The 22648-nt window shown below is 38.4% G+C and overlaps 1 protein-coding gene across 1 annotated transcript in view; it reads left to right on the top strand.

Annotated features, from left to right (window-relative positions):
* Window positions 1–22648, top strand: part of GALNT17 (polypeptide N-acetylgalactosaminyltransferase 17) — a 214539-nt gene that overhangs the window by 91746 nt on the left and 100145 nt on the right. The window contains exons 4-5 of the mRNA XM_069971179.1: window positions 11611–11785; window positions 17556–17753. Coding sequence (XP_069827280.1) covers window positions 11611–11785; window positions 17556–17753 — 373 coding nt within the window. The remainder of the gene's footprint in view (window positions 1–11610; window positions 11786–17555; window positions 17754–22648) is intronic.

The raw sequence follows: 22648 nt of genomic DNA on the forward strand, positions 1-22648 counted from the left end.
ATTTAAAATAACGTCTGTTTTTGCTGAGATTTAACTGACTGCAATGTCATTGCATTGGATTCAATGGGAAGACGGACGTCCAATGCACACAATGCATTGAAAAACGGACGTTTTTGCCGCGGACGTCAAAATAATGAACATGAACATTATTTTCAGACGTTTTTTGCAAATAGCGGACGTTTTGTATTAGTTGTTCACACACAGTTCTTCTATTGTCACCGTTCTTTCTCCGTTTTTACTATTAAATTCAATGGATTTTTCAATTAAGCCACAACCAAAGGGCAATTAGTAACCCCAAACTAAGATAATGTGCAAACACCCGTCATTGCGCTAAGGGGATGCCAGGCTTCGAAAAACGTCCGTCATTTTAGACTCAAAATAACGGACGTCATTTTAAACGGAGCTTAAAAAAATGTGTGAACATAGCCTCTCTCTCTCAAATAAGAAATTCCCTAGAAAAAAAACAAATGGTAATCACTATATGTGTAATCGCAACTCCACTAGTGTGTAACCTTGGTATACAAATTCAATGAAACATGTAGTATATACGAATATTAAAAGATCAAAAAATTTCAAATCGAAATTATGCAGCCACTATGTGCACAAATGACTTCAGATGTATAGATTGTGCATCGAATAGACCAGAAGAATGTGCACTTCCTGTAAGTAAATGCTAAAAAACCATATACACCTAAACCTGCACAAAACGGCAAGTGAATATAGCTACCAGCAACTACAGGACCCTTACCATTACATTATTCAAGTTCAAAGTGAAAGATGGCCCTTTTGGGTGTGTCTTTGATTAAAAAGTTCCATTGATTATAATATAATAATACAATATATAAAATATAATATAATAATACAAACAATTTAAAATAACGGCTGCTGTCCGCACATTAACGGCCGTAAATTAATGGCACAAACATTTTATACATTGTGTTAACCAACATCTGTTGTTTCCATAGACTTTAATGTAAATCACTGAAGAATAAAAACAACTGACGCTATTTTAAACTCAATGGGATTACACAGGATGATTATCGTGCAAAAAAATCGTTATATCGTTTGAATTTAATCAATAATTGTCCTGTGTAATTGCAGGCAACAATCGAAAAATTGTTCGTGTGCCCGTTGATCATTGATTTACAGTAGATCTGACTCTAAAATTATTGTTAATTGTTCACTAATCGTTCTCTGTAATTCCACATTCGTTCGCTGTAGTTCTGCATTTGTTCTCTAATAGTTTACTGTAGTTGCACATTGTTCATTCTTTTGCTGGGATCAGATGGATTAAATGATCGTAGTAACGATTGTAACTAACGACTATCGTTCTGTGTAATATGGTTAACGATTTCAGGTTAACGATAAACAATCTCGTTTGCGATCATTTATTGCTACTAGTTGATTGTAAAAAATGGCTTCGTCTAATAGGACCCTAGATGTACACTGTTTTTAAGACTGGGCAATTAATTATTTTTTATTTTTCTTGTTTAGATTTCAGTAATAGGTACATAAAAGTAATTAAAATACGATCTGTTGCTTTTGATTAGAAAATCCCATTAACCTCTTAAGGACAGGGCCAATTTTCGTTTTTGCGTTTTCGGTTTTTCCTCCTTGTGTTTAAAAGGCCATAGCACTTGCATTTTTCCACCTAGAAACCCACATGAGCCCTTATTTTTTGCGCCACTAATTGTACTTTGCAATGACTGGCTGATTTTTTGCATAAAGTACACTGCGAAACCAGAAAAAAATTCAAAGTGTGGTGAAATTGAAAAAAACAAACAAAATGCATTTCTTTTATTTGGTAAAACTGACTTGTTGTGCATGTTCCTCAAGTTGTTACGATTAAAACGATATATAACATGTATAACTTTTATTGTATCTGATGGCCTGTAAAAAATTCAAACCATTGTTAACAAATATATGTCCCTTAAAATCGCTCCCTTCCCATGCTTATAATGCTTTTATCCTTTGGTCTATGGGGCTGTGCCAGGTGTAATTTTTTTGCGCCATGATGTGTTCTTTCTATCGGTACCTTGATTGCGCATATTCGACTTTTTGATCGCTTTTTATTACATTTTTTCAGGATTTGATGCAACCAAAAATGCGCAATTTTGCACTTCGGGATTTTTTTGCGCTGACGCTGTTTACCGTGCGAGATCAGGAATGTGATTAATTAATAGTTCGGGCAATTACGCACGCGGCGATAGCATGTTTATTTACTTTTATTTAAAACCTGGGAAAAGGGGGGTGATTCAAACTTTTATTAGGGGAGGGGGCTTTTTACTAATAACAATACTTTTTTTTTACACATATACTAGAAGCCCCCCTGGAGGACTTCTAGTATATACACTTTGATCTCTCATTGAGATCTTTGCTGTATACTTATACAGCAAAGATCAATGAGATCGGCACTCGTTTGCTTTCGGCTGCTGCAGCCGAAAACAAACTAGTGCCGAGCCGAGGACGGCGCCATCTTGGAGCCGTCCCCGGCCGGCAGCAGGAATGGAGATCGCTCTCCTCCACTAGACACCAGGGAAGTGCTGCATCCGGTAATTGACAACTGCATCTGATTACTGTATTAGCGGGCACGGCGATTGGACCGTGCTCGCTAATACCCGCGGTCCCGGGCTACAAGTGGCACCCGGGACCGCGGCGGTTCAGAGCGGGACCGCCGCGCGGCCCCTGCTCTGAACACCTCTTACGGGCGCATGACGTACCAGTACGTCATGCGTCCTTAAGAGGTTAAGACTTGCACCAGAAGCTTCCTGTTTCATTATTGCGGCTCCAAAACTAGAATTTGTAATTCAGATTGTTGTATCAGCTATCGTTTTATATTTAGTTATATGTTTGTCATAGAGATGAGCTAGTAGTAAAATATTCAACTTTTGAGAATTCGAATCGAATAGGCACCGAGATTCGACTATTCGAACGAATATTTGATCCCATTATAGTCTATGGGAAAAAAATTCTCTGCATTTGGAAATCCAAATTCGACCACTTGGAGGTCACCAAGTCCCCCATGAAACCTCCCTAAACGATGCCAACACCTCCGGAATGACACTGTGACATCAGGGGGAGTATGCCTGGGTGCACCCATCACCCCAAAAATTGCAGTATAATGCCACTCTCCGCAATTGCGAATGAAAAATATTTGCGAACGCTTTACGAATGTTTACGGCAATGTTCACACATTTCCTTCTTATTTCTTGTGCAGCGTTACATACATGATTCCAATGTGCGTCCGTAGAGCGTCATCTTATTAGCGCGTATCACGCATCATGCTGTACGAACGTTACTGGAACAGTATGTATGACGTGCCTTTTACTAGGCTACTGGAACAATAGCTACACGTGCCTTTTACTAGGCTACTGGAACAATAGCTACTGTACACGTGCCTTTTATTGGGCTACTAGAACAATAGGTATCACTTGCCTTTTACTGGGCAACTGGCACAATTTGCATAACGTTTACATGCCCTTAGTGGGCTAAACCAGGGACACTATACACTTGTATAGTCACTAGTCACTAGTACACACAGGGTGCTGAAATGAATACAGTTGCTGCTGCTGCTGCTGCTGTTATATCATCTATGTCTTAGCACTGAGTGCTTTGGATTCAAAGATGACTTTTTCGCTGGATATTAGCCCTGAAAAGGACTTTTGGGTTCAGTAGTAATCCTGCCTAACCAAAACGCTGCTAAAACCTATCTCTAACTGCTCCAAGATCTCTCCCTGGCTAGGCTGAAAGCGCATCTGCGGTCAAGAGGTGGAAGTCAATTAATAAATATTCGAGGTCATGTGGTTCAGCCATCCAATGAGGGTAGACGCCGTTTTCGCGCTCCGTGTGTACTCCTAGGGTCCCTCTTGGCCTCCCTGCATGGTGATTGGATTTAAAAAAGCACCAACTGCGATGGGAGGGCTTTCGAATGTTTCCCACGTATTTGTCACACTACTCGATTGAATTGGAATCTTTCGAATACCGCAATATTCGATAGAATATCATCTTGATCGAATTGTATTCGCTTATCTCCATTTGTCAACATTGTATTTTACCTATACGGAATCGTTGAAGCATGCAGAGTATTGACAAAAACACCATCCACATAATAAAAAACATACATAAAATGGAAGTGTGAATAAAACCATTTAAATGCATTGTCAATGTTTTGTAGATAAAAAGTGGAAATATTATGGAGCTAATGTGAATAAGCTTACATGACCTATTATCCAGCTTTACCAATAGCATGATAAAAGACATGAAATGATTTATTCTTTCTTATTAAAAATGATGTTTTTCTCCATAAATCTTTTCATTTGTGCACAGTATTTTTTGAGTTGGAATAGCATATTCTGACCTTGCTATAAATATTACTCCAAACAAAAACCTACTTTCATCTATTTGACATTGTGTATGACTTTCCTTTATCTCGTGAAGCACTATCTAACTTGACTTTGGCCTTGAAGCTACACAGAATTGCCTTGACACATTTAAAGATGTTTTTCATTATAAAACTTATACTTTACCTTACAAAAGGTCTCTTTTAGGTCAGTTATATAGCACAGATAGGGAAAAAGTAGCTTATTTATCATGTTTAGAAAAAAAGAAGAGACTTTATGCGCTGAAGACAATTTTATGCTTTTCTGAAGAACCATTTACATCGCACCATGTTATCGGATATAGGGATATGTGTTTAATCAAGTTTGTACAAAATGTATTCTTACCAAATAAAGAATAACAATAATAAATGCACTGTATATATGGAATTCCTAACAATACATTTGTGACTCCTGGCTTTAAGGCCCTATTACACAGAAACATTATCTACCTAACCAGGCAGATATCCTCCCATAAAATAGAGCTGACTCCAATTCACTTCACAAAACTGTGTGATAGTATGTGTGCAGCTAACGAATAATTACGCAAAGGAGCTGCACGAGCATTGCTAGTGATGTTCGTGCTGCCCTGACCACACTATCATCAAGCTATGTAATAGGCTCTGTAAGGCTAGGTTCACATCACGATTTTGCTATCCGTTTAATGTATCCGGTCTCTGGTTTAAAAAAAAAAAAAAGCGCAAAAACGGATGTTGTATGCCATATGTTTTGATCCGTTTTCCATTTACTTACATTATACAAAAAAAAAAAAAAAACTGATCAAAATGTATGATTGATATATATATATATATATATATATATATATATATATATATATATAGTAACACATAAAATTGTGGTTGACCAAATTTTTTGGCCTTTAGACCCACATCATTGTGGATATAAAGCAATTATCTATTCACATATAGTCAATCAAAAACAAGTCAGGTACCTAAAGTGTAGACTCTGTGATACAGTGCTCAATTAAGTGAAGTAACGATGCCACCACCTTTAATAGACTCGGTAATCATATGATGGATCATGCAACCTGCATAACATACCTGCTGCCTCTTGTTTCAGCTGCAGTTGAATCTCTTAAGAATGTCCATAGAATTCTATGGCGCTGGGTCTCGCACTGGAGATAGGAGCTATGGAAACAGAGCAGAAAGCTATGTCTCCTAATGTATCGTTATTAACGGCAGGAGCGAGGAAGACTTGGCACTCAGAAATCGTTCTGCATGATTTTTATTGATTTTAATAATCTTGGAGGTACACTTTAAGAGCTCGTTCACACGCTATAAAACCAGCGTCCGTTCTGTGACACGGCCATGACACAGAACGTCCGCTGAGTGCTGCAGTTCCTCCCTGGTAAACATCACTTCATGTTAATTGGAATGCGGGCACATTTCTTGAATGGAGACATACCAAATTAGTAGCTTATTAGCGTGAGGAAACTGCCTGTATGACCTTGCATCCAAACAAAATGTCTTTGTTGGCAAGGACATTCAATCTGTAGTGCACCCCCAACATCATAGACAGATGTTAAGTATCCTAGGCCCGTAACCTTGGCATCACAGCACCCCCTTTTGGCTCATCAGTATCCTAGCTATGGCTGGAAAAAGTAGGGCTAGATCACTGCTGCCCATTCTGACTCACTGGCTGAGACACCTCTGCTAGCAGCCTCCTATCCTCTGAAGAGGCTTCCTCTGATCCAAGGGGTCATCTTTGGCCTGAGGCACACTGAAAGCCACATCCTATGGCTGTTGAAACTGTGAAGAAGCCCGGGATGTAGGCTCTTCAGACCCTTGTAGGAGGCCCTAGATCTGCTTTAAATATGCCCCCTCATTTCCTCTTAATCCCAGCTGTAACCCCTTATCTCCAGGCAATAAAGAAAGACAGCCCCAACCCCTTTTCTTATCACTAAGGCTTTACCAAATCTGCCCTACGCCTGCCAACAAACCCTGCCGTGTTGGCTGCCCTTAGTCTCCACCCTACATTCTGGCCTTAAAGGGGTAGTGCAGCGGTAAGCAATTATTCACTAAATAACACACATTACAAAGTTATACAACTTTGTAATGTATGTTATGTTAGTGAATGGCCCCCTTCCCTGTGTTCCCCCTCCACTCCGGAAGTGTAGTGCTCTATACTCTTCGGGTGGGTGGCCGAACCGCTCCAACCGTCCCTCGTGCCGGCCGCCCTCTGCTGCGTCATCAGCTGCTCAGCCGCGATTGGCTGAGCACAGTTATGCTCAGCCAATCACGGCTGAGCAGCTGATGACTCAGCAGAGGGCGTCCTGGCACTAGGGACGGTCGGAGTGGTTCAGCCGGCCGCCCGAAGATGACATCATTGTCACAAGATGGCGGACGGGGGTCGTCACGAATCACGAGTATAGAGCACTACACTTCCGGGTCTAGCGTGGGTGAGGGGGAACACGGGGAAGGGGGCCAATCACTAACATAACATACATTACAAAGTTGTATAACTTTGTAATGTGTGTTATTTAGTGAATAATTGCTTACCGCCGCACTACCCCTTTAATGTAATAGTGATACTTAACTGTCCTACTCATGTAATTGCGAGCTGTCTGTCATTGCCAGCTGCCTACTTGTGTTTTCATTCATTATTCTACTCAAAGAACACCTGTGATTAAGTTGTTTGATTAAAACTTTGCTGTTTATATTCATTTGCTTAATGTACGCCCTGCCATGTTTTATTGCTTTCTGTTTGACAGCTGGGAACATAGAGTATATGATTTTGCTTCCCCCTGTGACTCTTCTTTAGTATAGTAATAAACCACAGAGATGGCCAATTGTTTCCTTAGACGCTAGAAAATGTAACTAATTATCCGGATAACAAGATGAACAGCAGTGATTCTAGCGCTAAATCCTAAAATTAAGAAGGGTAGGAGGTTAACTCCTTTTTTTCTGTATAAAGTATAGCAAAAATGTTTGAAACACCAGAGTGAAAAAATGGTGATTTGACTAAAAGGCTAAAAACCTGAATTAATAATATCTATTTTCTTTGGACTAGGCTCTCTGTATTATGTATAGTAAATATACAATCAGCAAATAAAGCTTTGATAATGAGGGGTTCAATAAAAACTATATTCTGTTTCTAAGAATTTATTAAAGTGTTTCACAAATAGGCTATGTTCAAACAACGTCAAAAATAGAAAAAAGGTGGCCGATTTTGATATTTAAAAAAAAAGGTCTGTTTTTGCCGCAATTTAACTGACTGCAATGGCAATGCATTGAAGTCAATGGGAAGACGGACGTCCAATGCACCCAGTACAATATTCAATAAAAGACGTTTTTACTACAGACGTCAAAATAATGAACATGATCATTATTTTCGGATGTTTTTTATTAGTTGTTCACACGCAGTTTTTCTTTTTTCATCGTTCTCTTTCAGTTTTTACTATTAAATTCAATGGACTTTTTAATTAAGACATACCCAAAGGACAATAAGTAACCCTAAATTAGAATAATGTACCAACAGCCGTCATTGCAAAGGAAGGCTAGACAGTTAATTGACATCCGTTATTTTAGACTCAAAATGACGGACGTAATTTTCAATGGAGCTGAAAAAAACGTTGTGTGAACACAGCCATGTACAGTAGACTTGTTTATTCTAGTATGCAGGTGTATAGCAAGGCGATAAATGTGTGTCTACCTATTCTCAGATCATCTACTGAACACCCTTTCCTACCAAGTCTTGTAGATGTTGCCAATACATTTCCTTTTTTATGCCCTTTTTTGGCACACCATTCTTTTAAATACACAGCATGTGTATCTGCAAGGGCAAACTGAAGTTTAGGCTATGTTCACACTACGTAAAACTAGGGCTGTAGTTCTCGCCACAGAACTACGGCCATAGTTTTGCGCTGTGTAACATAGCCTTATTTTCAATGGAATCCCATCCGGAGCGTACACACATCGTATGCGCTCCGGCCGGGATCCCATGCGGCACCGGAAAAAACTGACATGACCGCAGAAAGACCTGTCAGTTCACACAGTGAAGCGAGCAGCTCCGGCCGCTTGCTTCACTGTGGGCTATGGGAAGCTCTGATGCGGGCGCACGCACAAGTGTGTATGTGTATATATATATATATATATATATAGCTGCAGTGCCAAAGAATGCTGTTTGCTTTTCGAAAGTGTTTTGCCTATACAGCATATAGAATATTAACTTTGGTTATTTTTTTTCATATGCTCAAAAGGATTGAGGGAAGGATGGATGGAATTAAGGGGAAGGGGGAAGGAAGATGCAATGATTACTCTTGGGCAAAGCAATATAGGAGTAACATTCATACTATATACTATACATACTACATACTATATAATCTTTCAAAAAATCAGATAAAGGCTATGTCCCCACAACATCAAAAATTAAGAAAAAGCGCCCAATTTTGATATAAAAAAATTGTCCGGTTTTGCGGTGATTTAACTGACTGCAATGGCAATGCATGGGAAGACGGACATCCAATGCATACAATGCTTTAAATAACGGACGTTCTTACCGCGGATCCCAAAATAATGAACATGATCATTATTTTTTTGACATCTTTTGCAAACAGTGGACTTTTTTTTTTAGTTGTTCACACACAATTTTTCTTTTGTCACTGTTCTTTCTCCGTTTTTACTATTAAACTCAATGAACTTTTCAATCAAGCCGCATCCAAAGGGCAGTTAGTAATCCAAACTAGAATAATGTGCAAACACCAGTCATTGCACTAAGGGGAGGCCAGGCTGCTAAATGACGTCCGTTATCTTAGGCTCAAAATGACGGACGTTATTTTAAAGGGAGCTGAAAAAACGTTGTGTGAACATAGCCAAACACTATTTCCTATATCCTTTAAGCTTGGAATAGTTAAATACTGTAAAGTTAAAAATGTGACGGTTAGATATGTAAACTATTATTTAATATATATATATATATATATATATATATATATATATATATATAGTTTTTCTTTAAATTTAAACAGTTCTTGCATCAAGACAACTCTCTTCCGTGAGCCCTTTTAGGATACATGAAGTTCATAAAATCCACTTGGTTTCTGGCATTTATGAACTGAAACTGAGAGCCACTGCAAAGAGTCTTTGAAAAGGTGCCATGTAATACTCCATTTGTCTAAATCAGAGGTAATGAATGACTGTACACAGCTTCCCCTGGCAGCTGATTGGCAGAACATTGGAAGAAGAGCCAGACCTGCGGCAATCAATGAATTCTTAATGCAATTCTTAATATAGGGAGCCTTCTTACACAGCAGTTTAAGACAGTGAGCTGCAACATTTATGCTTTGCTATTTCCCATAGTCCTGCTGCAGGGAAAACATTAAATACACCGTACATTGAAGTGTATAACTGCTCAAACATAGATCTTTCCGTTTCACATATTGGAACATTCTATCCTTTTTATATAAACAGTAAAATAAAAATATTTCTCTAAACTTTAATAGATCTAATATACTGTACATAGCAGGTTAACTAAACAGCCACCTGCAAGAGGAAATACAGATTCAAGTAATGATATGATACTTTGTTGGAAAATAATTTAATTGCGATTTTCTTTTTATGACTTCTCCGTCTGTAGATTTGACCCTAAACCCATTTAGACTTGTCTACAGATACTGTAAGCACAATAAATACTGCTTAAAAGCATTCAACTAGATAAGAAAAAAAATATATCCCCTGCAAACCAGCAACTTTTTCCAAACACATACACATGGAACTTGCCATTAAACCAATAAAAATATCCATCCTGCATGTGAAACTGCTGCCTCTCAATTGGATTTTCCCCACTCACTTCTAACTAGATGGATATGATACCTAAGGGAAATAGATATTGAGCATGTATTTGCTGCAGAGAGCTTTCTAACAGTCATTAGCTAAACCTAAAGGATGCCTGCTCTGATATAGCTCTATGTTTTGTTTCCTCGGTCTGACTCTAATTGAAAGATTTAAAGTTTCTTTTATTTGCTTCTTGAATTAGGACAATGGCCGCATTTCAGTCACTTGTATAATCCACCACTAATTGTATTTTTAGCATTTATTTTTATGTAACACTAACTTAGGAACTGGTCTAGAATAGCAAGTAATCGAAAGAAACTTTGTTTACTCTTCAGCTCGGGTTAAAAAATCCATATACTTTATTGCATATTCTTAAAAATTTTCAAACGTGTTTCGCACCCATATGGTCCTTAGTCTTGACTCTCGACAATCTTGTGCTGGAATGCTACTGTTAATGGTATGATGCAATGTAATCCGGCAAATCCCATCGGATTGTCAAGAGCCATGACTAAGGACCATATGGGTCCGAAACGCTTCTCAGAATTTGAAAGAATATGCAATATAGTATATGGATTTATATACTATGAAGCTGAATAGTAAACAAAGTTTCTTTCGATTATAATGTATCGACCTTGGAGTCGTATGAAGTCTCTTCGTGCTACTGGGACAATTTATATATATATATAGTGAGACCAAGAGTATAATCAGCAAATACAAGGACGATTCGCCAGTAACTTTTTTCCTAGAATAGCAAGTGCTTGTTATTTTTGTTATAAACATTTGTGCTGATTGGGATCCCAGAACAGCGTATGTACCATCAGTACATTTGCTTCAAGCTTTGCACATGAATAGACTGGCGCCAGCACGGGGATGCCGGTGCTGCATTAATTTTTTTTTTTTAACCGCGTCTCGATTCATGTGCACGGCTCCGATCTATTACAGAGCATCGGCCGGGGCTGAAGCACTGGAGCTGAGCTGGCCCATCCCCAGTGGGAGGAAACCCCCGCCCCTCTGTGATGCGGCTCCATTAGAGTCAATGAAGCTGCGTCATTGGGTCTGGGGCTCCCTCCCACTGGGCATGGGTGGCTAAAAAAAAAAAAAGGACTGCAGCAGCAGCTTCCCCGTGACGGCACCATTCTGTTCATTTGCAAAACATAATGCTGATGGAACATTTGCTTTAAGCCACATGAGCTGTGAACTTTCTCCCTAGGTATGTTTGCTATGTAAACATATTCATTGCTGATGAATGTTATTTTTCTGTGAAATGGTATCTTACATTGTTTGCTCATAGATTTACCTTTTAGGTAAACTGCTGCAATTACAGTTGGGGTTAAACAACATGATGCTAGGGACATTTGTGCACCATAGGGGAAATTTAGTTTTACATGTTTTTTTTTTTTTTTTTTGTGTCCTTATTGTGTTCGTATCATCTTTCTTCCCAGAGGAGCTGAAAGGACCTTTAGAAGAATACGTCCATAAGCGATACCCTGGTCTTGTTAAAGTAGTCCGCAATCATAAAAGAGAAGGATTGATTAGAGCTCGGATAGAAGGCTGGAAAGTTGCAACTGGGCAAATCACTGGATTTTTCGATGCCCATGTTGAATTCACAGCTGGCTGGTAGGTAAAACAAGTAATTGTTTTTTTGTAAAATATTCATCTTATAGGAACTGCCGAGCCACACTTTTTAAATATTAAACAGCATACACAATTATTTCTGTAAGTAGATGTAAATGTTTCATGAAGTAGAATTATGCATTTCTTCCTATGGCTATGTTTACACAACATCCAATAAAGGAAAAAGGCGTCCGCTTTTTGGTTTAAAAAAGACGTCCGTTATTGCATTATTTTAAGTGTCTTCATAAATTGCATTGAAGTCTATGGAATAACGGACGTCTTTTTTACACAGTGTATTGAAGGGCGTCTGCCTCAAAGACGTCTGATATTCAATACACTGTGTAAAAAAGACGTCCGTTATTTCATAGACTTCAATGCAATTTATTGAAGACACTTAAAATAATGCAATAACGGATGTCTTTTTTAAACCAAAAAGTGGACGCCTTTTTCCTTTATTGGACGTTGTGTGAAAGGCTATGTTTTACACCCGTAAAATAACACCCATTATTGCATTATTTTAAGTGTCTTCAATAAAGATGAGTGAACCAGGTTCGGGTTCGAGTCCATCCGAACCCAAATGATTGGCATTTGATAAGCTGGGGCTGCTGAAGTTGGATAAAGTTCTAAGGCTATGTAGAAAACTTGGATACAGCCAATGACTATATCCATGTTTTCCACATAGCCTTAGGGCTTTATCCAACTTCAGCAGCCACCGCTAATCAAATGCCGAAAGTTCGGGTTCGGATGGACTCGAGCATGCTTGAGGTTCGCTCATCTCTAGTCTTCAATAAATTGCATTGAAGTCTATGGAATAACGGACGTCTTTTTTACACAGTGTATTGAATATCAGACGTCTTTGAGGCGGACGCCCTTCAATACACTGTGTGAAAAAGACGTCCGTTATTCCATAGACTTTAATGCAATTAATTGAAGACACTTAAAATTATGCAATAACGGACGTCTTTTTTAAATCAAAAAGAGGACACCTTTTTCCTTTATTGGACATTGTGTGAACATAGCCTTATAATGTAATTTGTCCGAAAATAAACAGTAATTTACTTGTGTCCTCTTTTGTCTCTTCACCATCCACCTATTGTGCACCATACATTTTGTTATATGCATCCAATTCCCTGCCCCTGCTTCTGTGAAATCTTCTAGTCCCTTCTTTCTGATTATGTTTTGTGAACGCTCAGCATAGTAGTTTGGACATGAAACGTCATCAGAAGAAGAAAGAAAAGGACCACAGTAAAAACCGAAAGACTTAACCATAGCAGCAGTGGGGGATCGGTGCCGTTACATATGCAGAACTTTTTAGCTTTAGTGCACAGGGAAGAATATACATCATTCCCTACCAATGAACGGAAGCTAAAAAGGCCTGCATACTCAATTTCATAAATCCCCCGCTGCTATACTATAACTGGCACTGTAACAATTTTCCCCCTTGGTAAGTCCCCTTTACAGACCATCCATTTGTATGTATTTACTATAAAAAAAAAAAAAAAAACTGAGAATAGGCGTCAAGCTTTTTCTTTTGAGGCTGGGTTCACACTACGTATATTTCAGTCAGTATTGTGGTCCTCATATTGCAACCAAAACCAGGAGTAGATTAAAAACACAGAAAGGATCTGTCCAAACAATGTTGAAATTGAGTGGATGGCCGCCATATAACAGTAAATAACTGCCATTATTTTAATACAACAGCCGTTGTTTTAAAATAACAGCAAATATTTGCCATTAAATGGCGGCCATCCACTCAATTTCAACATTGTGTGAACAGATCCTTTCTGTGTTTTCAATCCAATCCTGGTTTTGGTTGTAATATGAGGACCACAATACTGACTGAAATATACAGATGTACCCAGGGTTTACATGATCCCTGATGCAACAATTGCGTCAGGGAGCTGTGTTAAGTCAATTAGAGTGTCGAGTTAAATGCGTCATTGTGATCAAGTTAACACAGGCTACATCTGTACGTAGTGTGAACCCAGCCTTATAATGATGTCCATTATTACTACATATTAATTGACCTCAATGGAATGCATTGACTACCACCCAATGCACTTAGTAAATGAAATAACGGACTTTGTTAGCAGGGACGTCAAAATAATGATCACAACAATTATTAGCGAACATATTTTGCAAACTGCAAATAGAAAAAGACAAAAACAAGGGCACCAGTGCCTCGTGTCTTACCGAGATGACACTAGAATAGGGGGAGTGGGTGATTCCACTCACCTTTGTGCCCCTTGGGCTGTAGGCATATCACCCCTCTGGGGTAGCTGTAGATCCGTGAGAATATAGCGGTAGGCTGGTGGATAGGATCCGGGACTGCAAAGCCGAAGATACCGGGGACGGGATACTTCCAACAACAGGGCCCGTAAAGTAACAGCAAATAACAAGAAAAAAATGGTACTAGATACAGCGCTGTGTTTGTGCAGCGCGACGGTGCTATGGGGATTTGAGTCCTTACAGCCTCACTGAACTCTCACTGAACACACAACGGCCGGGTTCGGTAGCCGAGCTGCGCTGTATCTGTTTCATTATCGATCTGCTTATCCTGCTGGAGCCATCTACAGGTTTAATTTGGTATTCATTATCCCACAGATTTCTGTACCATATATCTTAACTTTTCATTGTGTTTTAATGTTTATAAGTATGAATTGTTATACTGATGGTATATGCCCTCCCCTTTTGTTCCTCCCCCCCCCCCCCTTCCCTTCCTCTCGGGAAAGGGTGTGTTTGGCAGGCTTTTCTTGTCTTTTTATACTGGACACTCCTCTGATTGTACATGAAATTGCACTGTTCTGATGAAGGGAGAATTACTGAACTCCTGAAACGCGTAAACTTTGTGCTTTGTTAATAAATCATATGTAACGTTTTTCATGGTGCACATTTGGATTCTTTTTGGGACAGCGCTGTATCTAGTACCATTTATTTCTTGTTCTTTGTTGTATCTTTTGCAAACGACGGACATTATTTTTTAGTTGTTCACACACAGTTTTTTTCTTTTTTCACCGTTCTTTCACTATTTTTACTATTAAATTCAATAGACTTTTTAATTAAAGACACACCCAAAGAGCAATTAGTCCACCTGAACTAGAATAATGTACCAACAGCCATCTTTGTAATGATGGCCGCCCAAAACATGAAACGACTGACGTAATTTAGAGCTCACAATGACAAATGTCATTTTAAAACTTAATAAATGGAAAAGAGAAAATGTCATATGAATATAACTTCTCTATGAGTGTAGCTGTGTTTTTTTTTTTTTAATGGGATGAGCTGCATTTTTTTTAATTACAGTATATTAGGGTACAAATAACAGTGCACAATGGGGATGGTGCATTAAGCCAGTAGAATAGTGTGCCACACTAACAGTGTAGCAAGTAACTGTATACAATTTTAGGCTATGTTCACAAATCGTAAGAGACCGGCCGTTCCATGACCCGGCCGGGTCACAGAATGGCCTGTCTCTAAAAAGATCATTCCCAGATGATCTTTGCAGCCACAGGTTTCTCCATATTGTGCACTGACAGGGTTTTCTGAGGCTGCTATTCACGGAATAGCGGCCGCAGAAAACTGACATGTCAGTTTTCTACGGCGCCATGAGGGATCCCGGCCAAAGCCTATACTATGTGTATACACTCCGTCCGGGATTCCATAGAAGACTAAGCAACGTATCTTTCCGTAAAAAGTTCGGCCGTTGTTGCCGATTGCAGAAAGATACATTGTGTGAACATAGCCTTAGTGTGTTTGTTTTTTCCTAAAATGTTTCTTTAGGCATAAGGCTATGTGCACACATTTTTATTTTTTGTTTTGGTGAAAATACCATGTTTTGATTACGGGCATAAATAATGATCATTGTCTTTACTTACGACTGTAATTATCAAAAAACAGCTGTATTTTCACCTCAAATGTTTTGTGAACATAGCTTAACTCTGAGGGCCAGATAATGAAATTTTACACCAGGGTAGTTTATCCATTTTTATTAAGTAAATTCTGATAAACCTTAAAAGTGTTCACATCCACATTGATTAAAAATATTGAGACACTCTGAGGCTATGTTCCCACCATGCAAAAATAAGGGCAAATAACGTCCATTGTTAATGATCATGTCATTTGTCCTTATTTTTACATTGTGGGAATATAGCATAGTATTAATATATATATATAGCATATAGTATTTCCTTTCAATACTATCAAGAGTGATATGGCTATTTTATTATTACCCATGTTCTCTACTGTTGTGCTTTGTACTTTATAGACTTCAACTGGAATTCATAATTTTCATGTTTAAAGCTGGAATCAAAGCTCAAGTTTTAACAAAAGTTGTATTAACCCCTAGACGACCCTGGACGTAGGGTTACGTCATGGAAGTCTGTCCCCAGACGACCCATGACGTAACTCTACGTCCTGGGTGTTTCTCCCGCTATGAAGCGTGCTCCGGAGCGGAGCGCGCTTCATAGCAGGTGGGGGCCGGCTGCAGTGAGCAGCCGGGACCTCACCGGTAATGACACGCTGCAGCGATCGCGCTGCCGCGTGTCATTAACCCCTTAAACACCGCGCGTTTAAGTGTAAATGACAGGGGGAGTCCCCTGTCACTTACCGATCGGGACCCCAGCAGTGTGACTGCGGGGGTCCCGATCGTTGAAACGGACCGCCGGAGGTCTCTCACCTGCCTCTGTGCGGTCCGATTGGCGATCTGCTACACTGAGCCTGCACAGGCAGGCTCAATGAGCAGATCGCCGATAACACTGATCCATGCTGTGCCTATGGCATAGCAATCATCAGTGTAAAAATCAAAGTACTGTATGTAAAAGTCCCCCAAAGGGACTTCAAATGTGTAAAAAAAAAAAAAAAGTTCAAAACACTATTACACTACCCCAAAACCCCTCCCCCAATAAAAGTTGAAATCACCCCCCTTTCCCATTATATAAATAAAAGATATAAAAATAAATAAATAGATAAACATATAATATACCGTAGCGTGCGTAATTGTCCGATCTATTAAAATATAACAAGCGTCATTGTAATCAGTGAACGGCGTACACGAAAAGAGGGAAAAAAGTGCGCAGATTACCGATTTTATGTTACATTATATATTTAAAAAAATCAAAACGTCCGATCTTCACAAATATGGTATTAATAAAAACTAGAGATCATGGCGGAAAAAATGACACCCCATACAGCCCCGTAGGTGAAAAAATAAAACCGTTATAAGTGTCACAATAGGCCCATTTTATTAATATTTAATTGCAAAAAAAAAAAGGATTTAATAAAAAAAATATATATAACATTAGAGAATCTGTGTAACCTGCATATGGTTGTGTTCGGACTGACCTATAGAATAATAGTATCATGTCTCTGTTACCATATAGTGTATTACGTAGACACAGGAACCCCCCAAACGTTACCATATTGCATTCTTTTTTACGATTTCACCAATTTATATCTTCATAAATAATATATTTGGAATTCCATCATACATGTTATGGTAAAATGAATGATGCCATTACAAAGTACAAAGTATTCCTGTAAAAAACAAGCACTTACATGGCTTGTAGATAGAAAACTGAGAGTGCTAGAGCTCTTAGAAAGGGGGGAGGGAAAAATGAAAACACTAAGATTAAAATTTGCGCGGTCCACTGGGTCATTTTGGGCCTGGTCTTCAAAGGGTTAAAGATACAACTTTTCCTTTACCTTTTTTTTTTCTGAAGGTATTTTCTACAGATTCTATGGAATAATTTATGTAAATCACCCATTTATCTTCAAGGGCGGAGCCAGTTTTGTCCCGAATTCAAGAAAACCGAAAGAGAGTTATTCTGCCTTCAATAGACAATATTAAGCAAGATACATTCGAAGTTCAGAGATATGAAAACTCAGCACATGGGTACAGTTGGGAACTCTGGTGCATGTATATCAGTCCTCCAAAAGACTGGTGGGATGCAGGGGATCCTTCATTACCAATAAGGTAAGTAAAACCTATTTTGTATATTTGAATAGGTTTATTAATTAATTGTTCCTACTATGTTACCCTAATGCATAAGTATAGTGGCAGACATGGTCTTACATCATGGAGCCATATGCACTTCTTGTGCCACCATATGGAGATATTCTTCTTGACCAGCAGTCTATCTAGCAGATGTCAAGAGATGTCAGTAACAAAACATTTGTTTGAAAATATTTTTCAATTTGTAACTTACTGTACTGAAATATAGAACATAGATCATATTTAATATTTTGGTATAAAAAATTTTATAGGCATAAAAATAATGTAAATGCCCCCTTCAAAAAAAAAAAAAAAATACAACTAAAGGGTCTTTTATTGTAGAGGAGATGGCACTTCTGTGGTGGTGATGCTCGTGGTGGGATGGCGTCCCAGAAGTAGCAGTTAAGAAAATCCCGGCACTAAACTAGTAGAGTTATGCTTGTTTATTATGTGCAAAACATCATAAAGTACAGGAGGACGCGTTTCAGCATATAGCCTTCATCGAGCTGATGAAGGCTATATGCCGAAATGCGTCCTCCTGTACCTTACGATTTTACTGAATTGTCTCTAAAACACAAATATTATAAGACCCTTGTTCACAAATTGCGGTTTTAGATTGAGAGATTGGTTTGTCAGTTAGTTCTTTGTAAGGTACCTATGATCACTGAATTTTAGGAAGCTTAGGTCCTGGCAAGTTGCAGTGGGGCATGTCAGCATTTCCCCTTATCGGTGGCAGTCGCACCCAAGGTATTTTAACCAGCCATAAATGGGTAGACAGAAAAGCAAGCACTTCAGGGACACAGCATTAGGCACTGGGCAGATGACCAGGTCTCTGGCCCTAAGACTTTTAGCTGAAATACTAACAGGAACTGAAACACACTTGACACTGAGCTAATCTAGATCTAAGCACATGACCCTCTCCACTCCTACTTATAGATTTGGGGTATGTTTCCTATTGGTGGAGAGGATCCTGGGAAGACAGCAGGATTGAACCCTGTTTTTTTCAGGGTAACTGAAGATGAAGGCAAAAAAAAACATATCTTCATTCTCAGCGCTCTGTGAGCTAAAAGAAGATATCAGCAGGTTAGATACTTCTGAAAAGTGTCCCTTTAATGGGAGCATCTACCATCAAAGGATCAGAACAGCAAAAGCAGGTTGTAAATAATGAGCATGTGTATTATTTGGACAGTCATAATCGATTACGACTGGCATTCTATAATGTCTATGCCCCGAAAGCTCATTTCCTATTGATTTCAATAGATTTCATGATTTTAATGAAAATATGGCAGAATATTTACTTTTAGTTTACTGAGTGTAAATATAGTCTGAGACTTTATGATTTATACATGCAGTACAGTGATAAAATATGCAATTATATTTTAATGGCTTACAAAAATTTCATATAAATTATATATTTTCCTATATACTTCTTATAGAATTTTATTGGATTCTTTGATTTGGAAATTGATATTGTACATGGTATCTGTCAATGACCTATGACCTCATGATCTTTGCAAGATTTTTATGTCTGGGTCTGTGTATATTAGAAAGCATATCTATAGTGATTTTATAGTGTAGTTGTATCTAAAGAAAAGGTTAGTCAGCCTTTAAATGTATCATAGCTCATAACCTGTAAAATAAAAATCAAAGGGGAAATGTATCCCTGTCTGCATTTGCCGCAATTTTTTGTCTGCATTTGCCGCAATTTTTTAACGAATGGTGATTGCCGCAAATTGTTAGTTAATAGAGATGAGTGAAGTTCAAGGTTCAAGTTGATCCGAACCCGAGTGTTCGGTATTTGATTAGCAGGGGCTGCTGAACTTGGATAAAGCTCTAAGGTACTCTGGAAAACATGGATACAGCCAATGACTATATCCATGTTTTCCACATATCCTTAGGGCTTTATCCAACTTCAGCAGCCACCGCTTATCAAATGCCGAAAGTTCGGGTTCAGATCGACTCGAGCATGCTCATCTCTATTAGTTAACCATGTGTAAGGAATGTGGGCCATTTTGAAAAAATATGGCGCAGATACACATTATGTTCAACTTTATTAATTATCACTTAAAATACACAAAAATTTATACCCCCCCCCCAATCCACACACCCCTCTACTATGTCTTATTTAAGGCAAAATTTTATGTAGAGCATCGCCAACAATATCCACCTACTTTTGTTCAATATACTCCATCTGATCTGAGTTACCGTCACACACACACACTCAACAAATCGAAGAAAAACGTGCATTAACAGAGAGGATGAAAAAAAAAAAAGTGGAAACGTCTACTATTTAACATATATACCCAACAGTATTGTGATTTTATAACATTGTGTACATTTAATTATTATGGAAATTTTTTGCAGCTAGTGTATATGAAGATTGGTATCACTCATAACTGAGACTTTTATTAAACTACTCCATGGCCTAGCCGAATCGTGGCCAGAATAGAGTTGAATATCAATTACCATGAAATTCAGTGAATTCACTTAATTTTGAAGGTAACATTTGAAAGATAAAACATTAAATCACTTTGATGCTTTATAAATGACTGGTATAGAACTGAAATAGCGCTGCTTGCGTCTTTATATCTCTGATAATTTCTTGACAAATGAAAATAAATTATTCATCAAGAATTATAATTAGGCCTAATTGCTTTAAACCTTGTATTGTTTAATTGTAATCTGTTTTGAATATTATATTATAGAGAAAAAGAATAAAATTATACTGGCTTATCTAAAGAAACCTATTCTTCATGCAGGCAGCGTAGCCAAAATATGGGAAATGCCAATTTGTTAAATTTTAAAATAATTACAATTCCATAAATCTGGCATCAAACAGAACTGATTTCTGAAAACTGCCTGAAAGTCAGAAATGTCATGTTTTAAAATGTGTGCAGCATAAAAAGAAGTAAGCCCTGGTTTCCTGACTATATTTTTTTACAGTTAATTATTTAAATTTTTTCCCTTTGTATTGTCAAATAACAGTTTTGCATGCCTACCTAACTGGAAGAGTTGAACTGTTCAACAATCAACACCTTGCTAAATATTACCCATGATGCCCATAAGAATATGTAAAAAATAATAAGAAATCAATATGAATGTTAATTATCTTTTCGGGAAAGACAAACCTTCGTTAGCAGCTATTACAGGATTGTCGTTTTGGCATTGGGTAAAGTTAGAAAATACTGAAAGCTAGTGAGGTGATTTCTTCTGAGCTGCATACCCCAGAGAGAGAGAGACTTAAAACCTGGGGTCACTGGGAGCCACTGGAAAGACAATCAGTGACTGGAGAGGATGAAAGAATTCTTCATGCATTGTCTAGGGGCCGATTACACAGAGTGATAATCTGCCAAATCAGGCCGATTCCTCAGATATTCTCTCTGTGTAATCAGATCATGAAATGGCTATTGTCTGATCGTTGTCGTTTGTTCCAACCTAAAAATAATCAGCTGCCAGGTGTGCATCACTATGTGTAATAGCGATGCATGGCCGACGGCTGATGACTGTAAAAAAATAAAAACAAACCTTATACATACCTCTCTGTGCTCCCTGGTGTCCTTCTGCCCTCTGCCCACAGCCACTAGTAAAACTTCTGAGCCGGTCTCTGAAGGGACAGCACTGTCTCATCTCGTACAGTGATTGACTGAGCGGCCTCTCACTTCCGAGACCGATTCAGAAACTTTAGCGATGGCTGCGGAACTACTAGGGCAAGGGCTGCACATACATCACTTACATATATACAGCCCTTGCTGCGTGATTATGGAGTTGTGTAGTAGGTTCAGTAAGCCAGTGCTAATCTGCTAGATCGGTGCTCACTTACATTAGTGATTTCTTTCTCGATGAGAAGGATGGGCGGGGGCTACCGTTACATCCGATTGCTATTCCAAGGGTTCACCTTCCCCTGTGTACTCACCTAAGTGCAGCTAGCAGAATTGAGCTAGGAGGATGGTGCAGTCCCCCCACCTGGGGAGCTCTAAAGAAAATTAGGGAAATCTCATTGCTTTGATGTTTGAAGGTAGATCAAACAGCTGGAGAAGGGCTTTGTGTATCAAGTGGGGCCTAAGGCTAAAGAGACATTACATTAGGCTACCCTTAGAGATAAGGGTAAATTGTTGTAATGTATGATGCACACTAACAGACAATGTAAGGTTTTGATAAAATATTCTGAAAAGGATAAAGTCAAGGTAAAAGACTACTTCTTATCATGATAGTAAGATATGGCCTGATATGTCAATCCCCATGAAGTTTGGAAATGGTATTTATGGAAAAGTGTATTTAATGTACTCATCCATGTGCGTGGTTTCAGTTCTTGTAAATATGTAGCCAATTGTCCAAATTGCCTTCCAATTTGGACAATGTTCTTCTGCCAACTGGCTTGTCTGGCATGATCTATCACACTAAGGCCTAGGCGCAAAGGTGCACAGGACAGCACCTACTAAAGCTAAGGGGAATTGTGGGAAAGTGGATCATATAGCTGTGGTGGTGTTAAGGTGAGAGATGCTGTGTAAGCATTTCCCATGAAAAAAAAACAATCTGTTCAGGAACAAAATAAGAAAATATTTGAAAAACCAGACACATTTTTCCAGTCGAGGGAACACATTTTAATTACATTTTTTTCATCTTATACTTTCTGCAATTTAATTCACACATGAAATGTTACATCTTGAAAATGTATTTTTATGGCGAGTTCCCTGTATAATTGAGCCTTATATTTTTTTTTAATACTCAATACAGTAATTCCAAGGAACACACACATTTACAGAATCTAAGGCATACTATATATTCTGAAGGGATAGATAATGGCAGTACTTTGAAATGTATAATGTTAGTCCTTTGTATTTACTTTTATTCTGAAATGTTTTAACAATCACACCATG

Source organism: Dendropsophus ebraccatus, chromosome 5 (genome assembly GCF_027789765.1).
Source record: "Dendropsophus ebraccatus isolate aDenEbr1 chromosome 5, aDenEbr1.pat, whole genome shotgun sequence".
Classification (NCBI taxonomy): Eukaryota; Metazoa; Chordata; class Amphibia; order Anura; family Hylidae; genus Dendropsophus; species Dendropsophus ebraccatus.